The sequence below is a fragment of the Lepisosteus platostomus genome, chromosome 8, assembly GCF_059453375.1.
Source record: "Lepisosteus platostomus isolate fLepPlt1 chromosome 8, fLepPlt1.hap1, whole genome shotgun sequence".
NCBI classification, from domain to species: domain Eukaryota; kingdom Metazoa; phylum Chordata; class Actinopteri; order Semionotiformes; family Lepisosteidae; genus Lepisosteus; species Lepisosteus platostomus.
Window position 1 is genome coordinate 51,880,974 of NC_142618.1, and position 15,420 is coordinate 51,896,393.

Genomic DNA, 15,420 nt, shown 5'->3' on the forward strand with positions numbered 1-15,420 from the left:
TTTTTAACATGAAAGAAAAATTGAGACCTAAGTAGATTTGTTTGTGTTTATGTTTAAACAGATTTTTATGTAGTCCACTTACTGCAGCAAAAATGTGCAGTATTATTCCGAATACCTCATTAGCACAAACAAATACACCTTATATTTTTCTGATATCTGATGCATCACAAAGAAAGCAAATCGTTGCACGCATTGAGCAAGTAAACCTAATTAACTTTAACATGCACCCGTCATTTGTCCCGGTATTTTAATGAAAGTACATTGTTCTTCTTGTTTTAAGTGTTCTAACCGTAGATAACTGAACACAGAAAATAGTACCCAAATGAACTTGTAACGTTACCCAAATAAGGAATGCGAGTAATTTATCGTTTAGTCTGACATCAAACTGCCAAATGACGACGAGGCAAAGCAGTTCTAACCATTGTTATCTTACAGAATGTGTAATTCAGTTCAATACCCATTAACCCATGTAATAAAGGGTAAGTGGCACACATTTGCCGATAATTTCTTTTAATGTTTTAAGCATTGCTGTCCTTTGCCTTTAAAGCTGCTGTAGCTTTTCTCTGCTAACACAGCCGCAATCATTCATCACCGCCCACGACGTGCTGTCCTTGTTATTGAGGTACTCAGCAGGTTTCGTGCCTACTGTATACTACCGGATGAGAGGCGTCTGTTGTTTATTGTTGCTTAAACAAATCAAAATTTAGCTGAAATCCATCTCTTGTGTTTTAAAAACAAAACACGAACTTGTGTTGAATGTCGCAAAGAAAGGCACGTCTCATTTCAGCACCCGGGACAGCAACACAGAGCTCAACACAACGGCACTCGAAACACTGCAATCGCTGCACCCAAGTCACTGATTTCAAACCAGGGCTTTAGTATTTTTACACCAAGATACATTTTTTAAATGTACCGCAACTTTCTCAATTTAATTTAAGCTTGTGAAGACATCGGTAAGACCCCCGAATCTTTACTTTAAAAATCATCGTTTAACTCTTAAAGACTGTAAAGACATACAGTAGATGGAGCATTTTGACTACTGTACTGTACAGTACATGTGTCGGTGAAGTCAAACATGGATCTTGGGATTGAAGTCATTTCTGAAGTTTATGAATAGGTTCCCGACGACGCTTTTTTGCAACGTTTAGCTGTCAGCAGCCAGTTATTCACAAAAATACAAAGCGTAATTATGCAATTGAACTATTTTAACACTTGACGGGAAACACGTTTATATACTCAATTATTCCTAATATGAATGTATTGAAATGTGCTGCATGTAAGACAGACCACTACAGAAACAAAGCAACCAATCATCCTTTACAAACCAAGGCGACACCTACTGCTAAAAGGTTCTTACAGCGCACAAAAAGATGCACACCATGCTGTAAATGCATTACACCCGGTATATAGTAAAATAACCGCCGATTAAAGCTTCATATATCAAATACACGCTGCTTCGTGTATCCAACATCCTGGTTTTGAACGAATTACACATATACACACTTAGTGGGCAGCTGTTTCCTGTAAAACGTGAACCGTGTAACGTTTTTTTTTTTCATTTCATTACGGGGACAAAAGCGGGGAACTCGTTGGTGATAAACCTTAATTTAAAAGAACTTCCATAATTTAAATTATTCACATCCAAAGGCGATACATATTAACTTGACTTACTTATTTGTGTAATATTACACTTTACCATGTGTATTTCGTACTTTAAATGGTGAATCATATAAGCCACAAGTTCGCTCGCGTGAACCTTGCTGAAGGCATTTCATTTCCATAGTAACCAGTTGCTGTATTGCAAACAAGTTTAAGTAAAATATCTTAATTTAAGATGATTCTTGCAGGGCTCCCGCTTTTCATACAACAAGAACCACCTAAATACGCAACTTTGAACGCGCAGATTCGGAGAGGAACTTGAACTCCGGAGATTTTGAAACTGAAATATACGAATTTCACACAAAAGGGGGAAAGGAAAATGCCGATTGCAAGATCATCAAAGAAGAAACTGTCCTAAAACGGTACTGTCTGCAAATCCCCTCGGAAAATTACAAATCTAATAATACTCGCCGCAGCAGTGTGGCTGGCGTGCCATCTGTTTGATTTATTGCCTGTGTTTTTAAAGAGGCTGGCCAACAAATAGCTGAGGATAATCGATCCGCTGAGGTTTAACTCTTCCATCCACCGAGGACTGTGGACAGTGCGGGTCACCAATCGTTTGTTACTAAAGGAAAACGGAAAGCTAATCACTGAAGCTCCAGCATGAGGAGTTTATAGGTAATGGAAAAAAATACCGCAATTGAGATTAAAGTCGCGACTACGGCGCTTTAAGAAAATGCACAACAAATACTAGACTGCGTGATGTATCACATTGAGTAAAAGCGTTAGAAAATACACAGAATACGGAAAATTCGCAGGCGAACTTTTCCTTACGTTTTGAGTTCTCTCATTTAGCAATTACAACTCGCAGCAGAGCACAGGCAGACATGTGATCCTACAAAAACAGAAAAGGGTTATGAAAAGACTGAATGAGATGAAGTGAATATTCTCAAAAGGCCGAGATGGCAAGATAATCAGGCTATCTAGAACCACATAGTAGTGGGTGTATTATTATTATTTTTTTTTGCAGTCTTCACCTGTTTAATAAATCACAACTGTTACGATTTTTGTGACAACAAGCAAAACACAAACAGCGCCTGGAATGAGCGTCTGGCAGAGACAACACGGCAAGAGAGGCGTATAATAAGATTCGTCTTACATCCTCATCTTCACATTCACTCCTGTTCTGATACTGGAAACGGGGTCGACCGTCTTGCAAGGGGCGTGGGGTCTTCCCGGCATTTTCCTCTTCGGTGCACTGACCACCAAGGAGGTGACTGGTTTCAGGTGGAATAGGAAAAGATCTGGAGGTATTGATCTTTCCGGTAAATCTCTGATACAGTGAAGCCATAAGTCAGATCGGAACACTATTGCATGTCACAACAGAAGACTCAAGTTTTTCATCAATCGACCGGTATCTCTTGCTTATGATCGCGGCGGCTTTCGAAGGACTTAAAGGCAAAGCCTTTCCTCCTGGACTCCGAAAAGCTGACGGAGAAGACGACCAGAAGCGATCCGCGAAGAAATTCGATTAAGCGAGTCTTTTAATTAGATGAAGAACAGACATTTACAACCCAAATCTTAACAATAAACGTATAAATCACCACCCCAAAACAGCCGGACGGGGGCTCGGTCAGTTTGCTGAAGGTTGCATACCGGAGGAGAGTGGTCCAAGAGGTGTCAATATTAGTTAAAGTCCGCTCTACATTCAAAGCACGTTGTTTCTCCTCCTCAGTCCGTTGGGGGTATCGAGAATCCTGTCGTCCATGCTATACAAAGGCGATTCCTTTACTTTTGCTCCACAAAACTTGAAGATAAAGGGGTTTCCTACCAACATGACACTAGCAGATAAAAGAAAAGGTTCAAAGAGAAGAGTAGCCGGAACTGACGAGGAAGAAGGACGCAAAATAATCGTGTTACTCTGACGATGCTTTCTGCATGAGAAGTGAGCACAGTGCAAACTGTTCAAAGACTGTAATCTCTGGAACAGATCGCTCGCTAATATTATAAATAATCACCCAAAAAAAAACATTGCTCATCCCGGTAAACTCGAGATAAATTTATAAATAAAGAAAGAGGCAGTTGTGGCAGAAACGGATTAACGCTGCGTTACAGTGAGCCGGTTCATGGAATTTGTATTCCTAGTTAATAATCTTTTTTCCTTTTTCAATGCTGCAGCGGCTATAAACCGTGCTCGAGCGCCGCTCTGTGGTTGATAAAAATATAACATCCGCTAGTGAATGGATCGATACTGCACAACACGTTCTGATTTTCTCTTGCGCTGGCAAGTCAAGCATTTAAATGTGATCTAACTGGTAGAAACGAACTTTAACCAATGAATCTTCCCCAAAAAGAGCAGAAAAGGGTAATGTCTAGTGGAAATAAAAATGCAATTTTACCTTTAAAAAGGGGGGTATCTCATGTGGCCAGGTGTAATGGCTTCAATCTGTTCTTTTGGGGTTATTAGGTGCACCATAATAACTTATTGGTCTACAACTTTACTGCAGTCAACATTTGACACTAGCTACTTCATCTTCCTTGAAATGACAGCAGGAGACCATTAAATAAGATCCTCAGATTACGAAAAAAGCAGAACAAAAACCAGCCGAAGCTATTTTTGGGACTTACAAAGAGGCACACAAAGTAAAGATGGCTGACATTTCTGATGCATGGTGCCTCACAACCTTTCCACAAAGTAGTTCTTTCCCCCGAGGGCCCACAGACAAAAGTAAAAGAGTAGCAAAACCTTGGGAAACATTCAAACTAACACAGGTGGCTGAGCAACAAATGTGTCAGATCACTCCATCAACTGAAAGCAACGCTCCTGCTGGGGACCATGTTAGCTCCATTTTTCAGGACTTTTTGGAACATCCTCTTTTAAATGGGTCACCTTTAGAATGCTGACTTTTTAAAGAAAAGCTGAAACTCAGTGAGGTCGCAAATCAAGTCAATCTTTGTCATCAGTCACATCGACAGTCACCAGGCCATTGGACTGACGCACCTCAACGGAGAAATAATGAATTTTTTTCCTTGCCAGCAAACACTGCATAGCCAAGTGGTTTTAGCACATGAATTTATGATTCAAATATATGTAGAGTCATTAAAATGCTACAAATTAATTTAGCAACTAAGGGCTTTCCTTGTATTTTTAAGCCTCTCAGTGTATATAAATATAAGCAGAAGCACGATATACAGTATGAACTTTTATATGTGTTTATGGTTATTTGAAACTAACTACAGTACCCATACACACAAGACATTTCATGTACTGCAGGTATTTTAACATTGGAAGTACAAGACACTACAATATGTAACACATTATGGACCTTTAGTTATAGCTAAATACCAGACCAGACCCTTACCTACTGTAAATGTAGTACTTTCTCTACCAATGTAGGGAATTATCCATAGACAGCAGTTTTAATCCTGGCGAGGTTACAGATTTTACAGGTCTATATTAAATCTGTAATGAAACCTTACTGAACACAGTGCTACCTACGTCAGCAGCACATAACTCTTCGATAGGATGTCTTTTACTTTGTATATTGCACACAGAAGTATACAGTAATTACACATTCCTAGGATTCCTAGGATGTACTGTATATATAATCATGCTTGCATCTACAGTATATGGTACACAGAACAGCTATTTGTCTATTTTTATCTTTTCATTTAAATATCAAGGAACACTGACCTGAAAATATTAAATTACTCAAGCTGGTTCCAGAGCCAAAACGTTGAGTCTCTTTTCGTTTCCTTTCAACATGGAATAATCCTTTACCTGCTCCAATATTAAATGATGTATTCATTACATGCTCTTGAGTCCTCGTACTGAAACACTACAGAAGCCAGGATGAGCTCTGGCTCGATTAGCCGGTGTTGCTCTGGTATGGATTTTTACAGGAGGCTATAAGACCAAATCCATCCATTTCCTAAACACTACATTCAGGTCGGGGTCTCCAGAAGCAACAGGCACAAGGAAGGATACCTCCTAGATGGGACGCCAGTCCATCACAGGGCAGATACAGGCACAGACGCAAACACTCACCCACTCAAAGCAGCACTTATTGAAAGGCTGCAGCGTTAGCCTCTGATCCATCCTCATGTACCATAATATTTAGACCATTTGAGGTTTGTGGCAAAGACATGAAATCTAACTAGTTTATGGATGAAAACTCCACATTAGGGATACTGTAGCGCATTTAAACAACTTACTGGCCAACATGGCAACCTCTACCACCAATAAGATAACAGAGTTATATCAGTACAGAGGTAACTTGCTATGTTTCCTTCAGAAGAGACGAACAGCTGATGACTTTCCAAACTGAAGATTCTGATCCTGCTCTGTGTACATTTCTCAACAGAGTAGTTTAGCTTTGTTTTCCATAATTCAGAGACCAAATTATTTTCCACAGCTGTTTCATATCTAATGAAGATATTGTGGCAATCTCCATGATTATAGCTGTTTTGTTAATTAATACCCAAGCCTCTCTGGTTTTTTTTTTCACAAAAGCTGAATGCCAAGACTAGTGTAGCTTCCATTTAAAATGTTGATTTTTATTCTTGGAAAAGCAACTCTCTCCTCATCCCAGTGAACAAAATGATCAGCACATGGGATTGGATGATGGGTTACAAAGAGAGGAGGAACAAAGAGGGAAATTAGTTGCCAAGGATTTCAAGCCAGGAGCTAATTAATTTTATTGAGCTCTAGGCCTGAAAAGTGAGACCTATAACCTCCCCTGCCTCTGTGGTTGTTTTAATGAACTTCTCTTCAATCAAAACATGCCTAGGTTGTTCAGCATGGTACATTTGTAAGCTCTCTATCGGTGCTTTTCACATCATGATATCAACAAAGAGGCACATGACAAACTACCAGAGCAGTGCTTATATATATAAAAAATATAATATGCTCTCTTCTTTATGCCTTAGTTGTTTTTGAGATTATCTGCAGAAGTGTTTACTTTCCCCAGTGTTACCCCATGTTAACATTCTGTGTGATTTTTGATAGAGATTTAATGGTCACCTGGCTGCCAAAAAATGCAAAAGAAATGTATTTTAAGCTGACCCATTCCACTGACCTTCTGTACCACCAAGCCCAGATATAGAACAGAAAATTGGGAATTTTTACCTCTGGGAATTATCATCAAACACCAATATATTTCTTTTTGCACAGCCTATAGTGCACATTTCAGTCAATATGGCTCACTGTGCCTGTTTCATTAGAAGACTAAGATGTGTTATCCATTGCAATGATGTATTCAAATGCAATTTGACATCACTAGTGTGAAAAAAAAACATGCCTGTTTGGAAGAGACATTTATAGGACTCATATTAGACACTGCCATATCATTTATTTGTATTGCCAGGGGCATCCACCTTACCAACACTACTATAAACCTGCTTTCTTAACTCCCCAAATGCTGATAGAAACTCCTAAACTGTTTCACATAGCCAGTGTTGGATTTGCAAAATAGTTATGTTTTGTCATAATATATAACGAAGAGCTGGAAATAGAACATTCTTAAGAGCTTTGCTTATCTGTAGGTAAAGCCCAACACATAGTTTTATAAATCCTCAGGTTAGAAATCTTTAATAATTCATCAGCCCATGTGACGTATTTCTTATTCCAGGGGGTCAATGGATCGGAATTCCTGATGAGAAGAACTACAAGAGAAACCCCTTGATATGCAAGTTTTAATTTAATAGATACACAGCCTGAGGGTGTGAGAATTATAATCGCCATTCAGCAGTCAGTGATAGGGAAACAAATGGCACTCAAGTGTGAAAATTGCAGACCAGTTTCTTGCTCTACTTAGTAATCTGAGACACCTTCTAAAACATCCTATGCATATCATCATCTGAGGCTATATATATATATTTTATTTAAAACAAATTGTCCGTGGAGCAAGTCATTAAAGAAATTTTACAGTCAGCCGTGCCCCTGTCTTGATAATGTTTGCAGTATTTGTAGCTGCAGCGGCTTGATTTCATAACGCAATAAATGAAAATGATCATTCCTAACTTTTGAAAAATACCTTCCACAGGAATATGTCCTTATTTTATAGACTTATGTCATTATTATTTGTTTACATATTGTATGTGAGGAAATTATGATGTACTATATAGGGCCAGATTTTGCTCATGAGGCACAATACTTACTGTATACTAGAAGAAACACTGTATGATACACTATATATAGCACTATATGATACAACAAAGTCAGAGAAAAGCATTGCTTTGTAAGCATTTTGGAATCCTTGCTTTGTACAAGGTCTCAGAAACAATGGTTGGCACAGTTTTTGAGGTATGGACTCCTGGCTGTGTGAAGTGATTTTGATCAATTCAACTTTGATGCATTCATAATTTTAATGATGCAAAGCATGTCAGTGTCTTGCATTTTTGTTTAAAGGGGGACTTGGTGTCCTTAGTGCAAACAACTCTGCAGACTGTGAACAGGGATCATCAGTCAGGGAAGTTTCAAAATCAAAAACAATAGAACTGACTAACATGCAACATATATCAATAGTTGTGTGGCATCAGAGGGACAGGATACTCATAAGGAGACAGGGATTTATGTTCATTTCTCTGTTTTATTGGCCAAAGATAGATGTTGTCAACACAGCTCCCTCTAATCGCTATACCTCTAGAGACACCCACATTTACTGGGGAGAGGAAACACTCCCGGATCCAAACCTTAAACACAGGATTTAGCACAATGACCGGAACAGCATCAATAAAACAGGCAGTAGGAATAACAATCAATTATCAGAACGCATCACGCATGGCCACCATTTAATCAAATCCGGGCTGCTCTTCCATCTCCTGCTGCTATGAAATTCCTGCCGAAAGGTTTTGTCATGATGCAAATTCAGTCAATATCAAGATATACCTAAAAGAAGAGGCACCTGAAGGGCATCTTTTGTTGATAATCTGAACAAAGAAATAATATAAAACCTTTGAGGTTATTTTGGTGACTGCATGATTATCATCACATACATATACTGTACAGTATGTGCACCTTATGAACAAAAAAGCAGAAACAAAAAGCACCAAAATAAAAAGGCAAATACACACAACAAAAATAAATGCAGTGTTTTCCAGATTGACAGAAAGCTAGAGGGATAAATAATAATAATAGTAATAACCGTCATCATCATTATCATCATGATCATCATTGGATGCTAAACTTATTGTATTAATATCATTATTTTTTCAGCACCACGAGACCCGAACATCAGACCTGACATGTTGCAGCATGTACTGTATGTACTGTAAGAAGTGCTAATATGGGCTCAGAAAGATAAGATATTTGATTCCTTCTCCGATTGCTGAATGTCCAATCACTGCATTAAACAGACTTTTTAAAGGTGTGGTAGTAGCTCACGATTGGCTGGAGATTTTGCCCTCTCTCTCTGCAGTGATGAGTCTAGTAAAAACTCCTTTTGAATATATTTCATTTGTGCCTGGTGCTGCCTTTGTACAAAGCCATTCTCTTGATACACACTGCTCACTCTGGTGTTAAGGCTCTGACTTTATACTGTATGTACTGTTTGCTTTTGCACTAATTTCAACAAAATCAGGCCTCAGCATTCACCAACAGTAATAAGGTCTATAGTGTCTTCAATAGCTCTCTTCACATACAGTATACTTGTAAAGCCATAACAATTGCCTTATAAACATGATGGGAAGCAATGGAAATATACGCTGTATATCACAGGGAAAACTGCACAAACTCGAAATTGTCATTTTATTCCTTTGAAATAGGATTTAGATACTCAAACAGAGCCCTTGAAATATTTACAGGCATGATGGTCAGAGACTTTCTTGAACTGTTGCGTACTACCCTGCTAACCAGGGCAAATCGGCTGTGCTTCCTTACAAACACCATCTGGATTTTCTCTACGGTTGTTCTTTAAACTTGCTACTGTATCTTGGCTCTTTCTGCATCTGCCGGAAAGTCCCCATCTCTTTTTTTTCCAACTTTGACCACCAGTAGAGAACTGGCCACGACAACACTGACAAACATAATGGACGAACTTGATCGCATTTCATCCATCTAATTAAATCACAAGATTAGAATCTGGCTCTCGTTTTCATTCTATCGAATCCAAGGCGTGGAAAGAAAAATCAATAGATCAAAGATTCAAACCAGCATCACAGCTCGTGCTTAGGCTGGTGGAAAGCTTTCCACTTATACAGAAGGATTGTAAGCCATCCTGTACAGCGAATAAAAGCACTTCAGGTTAAATTTAAACATTTTGTCTCTAACCATAGGTATGTCTGTAAAGATCTGGAAAAAGATATTTAAAATGATCTGAACTCTCTGCTCCTGGGATGGGAATCTCAAACGACAAGAGCATAAAAGTTTTAGTTGCTAAAGATCACTGCTATCACCAGATTGTTTACCAGCATGAATTTCAATTCTCTATACCATTATGTAAACATTTACCATCCTTAACAAATTTACACCTTGCTTTGAGTGAGTCTTAATAGGTGCTCTTGCACCTGATGGAGCTGTCAGGACCAGTTGGCAAGTGTATTTATGCACAATCTTTTTGCCACATGTCTCTCCTGCTATACTGGATTTTCGTTAACACAGCAGAGCAGGAGTCAATTTACTTCACAATATGCCATATGGCAAAAATAAACATCTTATACAGACTGAGAATCATCAGCTATTAAATTCATATTACAGCCTCTCTCAGGACTGTGACAAACGTGGCGCTAATAGACATGGCTGAAAAATCTAAGTGGCACCTCAGTCACTGTCACAATCTCTTTTTCCACGCAGAAATAAAACACCAGGAAAAGGTTTCCCCCTCCTCGCTGCTGTTGACCAACTGTGAAGGCAATTCCTGAAATGTTATGGTAGATTTGCAGCGAATATGATGTTCAAAGAGAAATAAATCACACTAAACAAGTATCTCCAATGTCTAGCTGGAACGTTTTGGAATTTCACCCATCTCTAATCGCTGCATTAATGCACAGCAATTCCTAACATCGGGTTTAAAATGGTGATAATTTCTCCGAACGGCTCACACGTTTTTAATTTGCTATTTATATTATTTAATAGATAACGAAATATGTACCATGACAGGTTTGCAATCATACATGTGGACAGGAAACCCTGCAAGATTTATATGACAATTTAATGACAACCTATGACAAAGGTTTATTTGAACACTCTTGAAAGACACAATTCCATCCTTCCTTCCTTTCCTCTCTTTTTATTACCTGTCCCAGATGTACATCCACCAGCCCATCACTGATGGTCACACACGCACTCAGTCACCCAGGGACTCTGTGGAGATTGCAGGCTGCAGAACCAGCTCATCTGTGTAAGGGGGGAGGAAGACTCAGTATGTGGAGAACACGCAAACTCCACACAAAGGCACCCGAGGTTAGACCCAGGCCCAAGATCCACAAGCTTGGAGACAGCAGCACTAACTGCCTTGACACTCTGCTGCCTGAACTATAATTCAATAATAAAAATCTATCAATGAACACTATTCATAAATGTGTGAGTTCTTCTATTTCATAAAGCAATGCTTTGCTCCTATCTTCTAGTACTGAAAGTACCGAATAATGCAGACACTTTGTGTTAAACCCCATAATCATGTCTGACTTTTTTATTTGCACTATCACCAGTCTGGGTGAATATTACCATCACTCATCTGACAGATTCAGTAACATATTTACAAATCAGACATGATTCCCTAAACCTTATTTTGACTGGAATTGAAATGAATGTTTTTTGAGATAAGTATTTGCTTGGAAGAGCTTTTCTAGTCTTGCGGATTTGCTTTGGAGCCTCAGAAAGATCCACCAACAGATTGAAAACAAAGTAGATTTCTGTTGAAGATATTCTAGTATTCTATGCTCATAACCTAAAAGGAACAATATGACAAGATTACTGTAACCTAAAAGTTGTGATCTTGCTTAGTTAGCCTTTACAGTATATTGCAGAGCTTGCAAAAAATGCCATTCAAGTGATAACCTATTATAAAGAATGAACTAACTGCTGAAAAACAATTCTCTTCACACTTAGGTCAAACCCTTTACAGGGATATTTCAAGTAAAATTGACATTTATATAATTATGGTTTCACAAAGAATAGAAAGATGGAGAACCATAGAGGCATTTTAAGGCAAATCAGAGTATCTTCAAAGCACATTTCACTTCTGTAGACTTACCCTGGAGAAGTCAGTTTTAGCTACCGAGTCAGAGCTAATTTAAAATTTATCTAAAGTTCTGCTTTTACTCCGAGCTACTGAAAAAACAAGATATACAGTAAACAGGTATTTCACATGCATGCTTTGATGAGCCGTCAGCTTTAGTTTGCTGATTTGCTGTTTTGATGAAAGGCTGTTAAAAATAATAATCCCGCCTTCAAAAAAGCAGTGATTCCGCTCATGACCAAGATCATTTTAGGTCATTTCTGGTAATTTCTAAAGGTACTTCCTTTCCTTTAACTAGAGGTAAAGATATATTTCATTTTTTTAATTGACCAAAACTGACGCAACACTGTCATCTAGTGGAAATTAAAAGGATGAATTTTGCAAATACTTCACACAGTCTGTGTTCATAATTTTCTCAACTATTTTCTCAAGAGGAAAACAACATAACATAACATAACGTGCCTCTCAGCACTGGGGCCCTGGAATGCTATCTGCTTGGAGTTTGTATGTTCTCCCTGTGTTCAAATGAGCTTTCCTCCCGGTGCTCTGTTTTCCTCCCATAGTCCAAAGGCATGCTGGTAGGTTAAGTGGATAAGATTGGCCCTGCTCTAAACGTGAGTGTATCTGTGTGCCTGCCCTGTGATAGACTGGCATCACATCAAGGGTATTATCCTGCCTTGCGCCTGTTGCTTGCCAGGACTGATTCTGGCTCCCACAGGTCCCCATTTTTGAAAAAGCAGTTAGAAACGGAAGGATGGAGAGATAATATATCTGTGTATACTGTATACAATTTTAAATGAAGAAAAACCCATGTTGCTTTTTATCATTAGCAAATGACTGAGAAGTGCATACTGGTTATAATATAACATAATATAATTATTGTACATGTGATAAGTGCCGCTGAAGAATAATTTCTAACTCTGAAATTATGAAATTATTAAATGCTCTGATTTATTCGGGAAGAAAATTAATTCTTAGCTGTGTATGAAAGATGACACATTATGGCTGTAATGCTGTCCAACAGAGGATTTTTTCCTCTCACCAGAAGATATCACTGAATCAGGGCCAAATCCTGGAGCAAAACATATTCTTCATCCAATAATTATACAAACAGATTTGACTGTATCCAGTAATTACACCAATAGAAGCTATTAGGTCATTATACAGTATATTCATTTCAAGACAGTAATCACATATTTAGATTATAATGCCTTTCACGCTCTCTTTTGACAAAGGACACCTTGTTTATTTGTTTTAATTGACCCAAACAGCTGTATATCAGTGTAATTGTCTCAGTCAAACAAATTGTATAGGAAGCAAACAAGGCAATTATTTAAGAAGCATTGTCATTTTTGTCTTCTTTTGGGATTCTAAGTCTTACTCGGAGTCCGGGTCTTACTTACAGTATTATCAACATCTCTCGTTTGTTTACAGCAACAGATAATTTGTGTGGAACCCAGATCAGAGTGTGTCATCAGTATTTCTCAGAGGTTCTTATGGCAGACATACTGTAGGTTTGCATTTGTTTAACCTCTTGAAAAAAAGTGAAACTCAGCTCAGTAGTGACGGAGGAGTCCTTCAAGCCTGTGTAATATTAAACAAACAATTTATTTTCTGTAAATACAGTATCATCAAGTGGGTGAGAAAGTGAAGAGTGAATGTAACTCTATCAAAGATCAGCTGAATTTCTTTATGTACTGTACTTTAAGTGAAAAAGAGGTTAAGTGAATGAACAGCACATACTGAAGTTATATTGTATGTAGTAGAATACTTAAGACAACTAAGAATTTATTTTCAGAGATAAACTTAACAATTTCACTACTATGCTTTTGTTCTATTTTGAATACTGCTTTCTGCTTTCTGTTGTGTCTGATGATATGGCTACTTATTTTCTTATGTAATGTTCCTTTATGTCACAGTGTAATATTAAGGAATTCCAAATCTTAAGGCAGCTTTAGACATACTGAATATATCTGATCGAACCCCTACACTTTTGCCAATTTCCCTTAACATTTGGTTGCAAAGTGGCCTTTTATGCCTGTTTGGATATCGCCTTTGTTTTCAAAACACTGAACATTTGCAAGTGAAATAAACTCATTGGTGTGCAATATGTTACTGCCGAATTCTTGGCTCATGACAGCAAGAGATTGAAAGCACTGGAGCTTGGCAGCATTTTGTCTATCGAAAAACCAACAGAAAAATTAATAGGTCCTGTCATATGCTTCCTCACATTTTTCTTCTAATCTATCTGGAATCCCTTTGAGAGAGAACACTTCCAAGAGGTTATTTAAGTCACTTCACTCACCATTTCACAGAACAAAATATCTATTACTTTACATATATTTTCACAGGTTTGTGAACATAAGGGCTCAGTTCTTGGGTTTACAAGTGCAATGACACGCTCTCTCCTTTAGTTATTTCACATCGTAAATTGATTTTTAGATTTTATTTTTGTTTTTCTGACAGTTTACAATGCTCATTAAACTAAACTAATTTCCTGGAAATGATCATTTGTTACTGCAGCAATTACTACTGAATTGAAATAATTAGATAACAGGTGCATGTACTGTAAATAAATGGCATGCTTCAAGGCAAACGTACACTTCAGTCATTTTTAAAGGAAATCTATAATACAGGCCAAAGATTAGTTATTACACTATTACTAAGTACAGGGAATGTACTGTAATGTTTTAAATTTAACTGTGTATAATTGTTTTAGAAAATACTTGGGAAATCAAATGATATATTTGATAAACTTCTTCCCGGTGTAATGGAAAATTTACATTGGGAATCAAGAGTTGATATTATAGCTTTTACACTCATCACAGGAGTATGCTTTTTTCAGTCAAAACAAATAATGTTATTTTTTTACACGCAGATATTTCTGATGTACAGCATGTGGACACACAGACAGCTTTCAGTTTGCAGTGTTGTTATTATCAATATTTGTCTTCTAATCATCCCTGCACATGGCAAAAAAGTAGCTGCACACTGTTGTTTTGACTTTTTAGGATTTTTTTGATACTTTAATTTGTTACTGAATCAAAGATTAATTTTGCACTCAAAGGGTGTTAAACTTATGAGAAACAAGTAAGTACAAAAGACAGTAAAACTGACCCATGATCACACCTGAAAAATCTCTTTGTGTGGTTACTCATTTACAGTTTCAGGTCAGTGTATAAGATAACTTAACTCGGGTTCCAAGTTTTAACTATGGATAAGGTACAATGACACAATAGAAGAATACCAAAGAATAAAGAAATACTGTCTAGTGACCTAGTAGTCTAGCTTAAAATCCAATTACCTATCCATGTCATTAGCAAACACTTAAGTGCCAACAGGGAGGTCATTAAAAGTTAATTAATTTAACAAAATTAAGAATGGGAATTGCATAGCTTAGACCAAACACTTTAATTTGTCACTTTTGTAGCTGACTTACAAATGAAATTGATTAAAATGCCTGTTACCTGAGTTATTCAATTCGTTTTGCCTGCTAAAGAGAAGAAAGATGAGCATGACGCATGTTAAGGAAAGAGTATTTTAGAAACCAAAGACATCAGCAACACAACAGTAAAATTAACATTAGAAGTTGTCAAGGCTTTGTCTGTGTTTTTGTTCTATTCACAGACAAAGTTATGCGCTT

The 15,420-nt window shown here is 37.6% G+C and overlaps 1 protein-coding gene across 3 annotated transcripts in view; it reads right to left on the minus strand.

The window, feature by feature from the left end:
- The window catches only part of LOC148657503 (A-type potassium channel modulatory protein DPP6-like), a 305,728-nt gene that overhangs the window by 225,554 nt on the left and 64,754 nt on the right, over window positions 1-15,420 (minus strand). The window contains exon 1 of one of the 3 annotated variants that reach the window (XM_088643866.1): window positions 2,759-3,731. The exons of the other annotated variants lie outside the window; for them this stretch is intronic. Coding sequence (XP_088499992.1) covers window positions 2,759-2,950 — 192 coding nt within the window. The 5' untranslated portion in view covers window positions 2,951-3,731. Of the gene's footprint in view, window positions 1-2,758; window positions 3,732-15,420 lie in introns of those variants that run through there. 3 annotated transcript variants of the gene reach the window in all.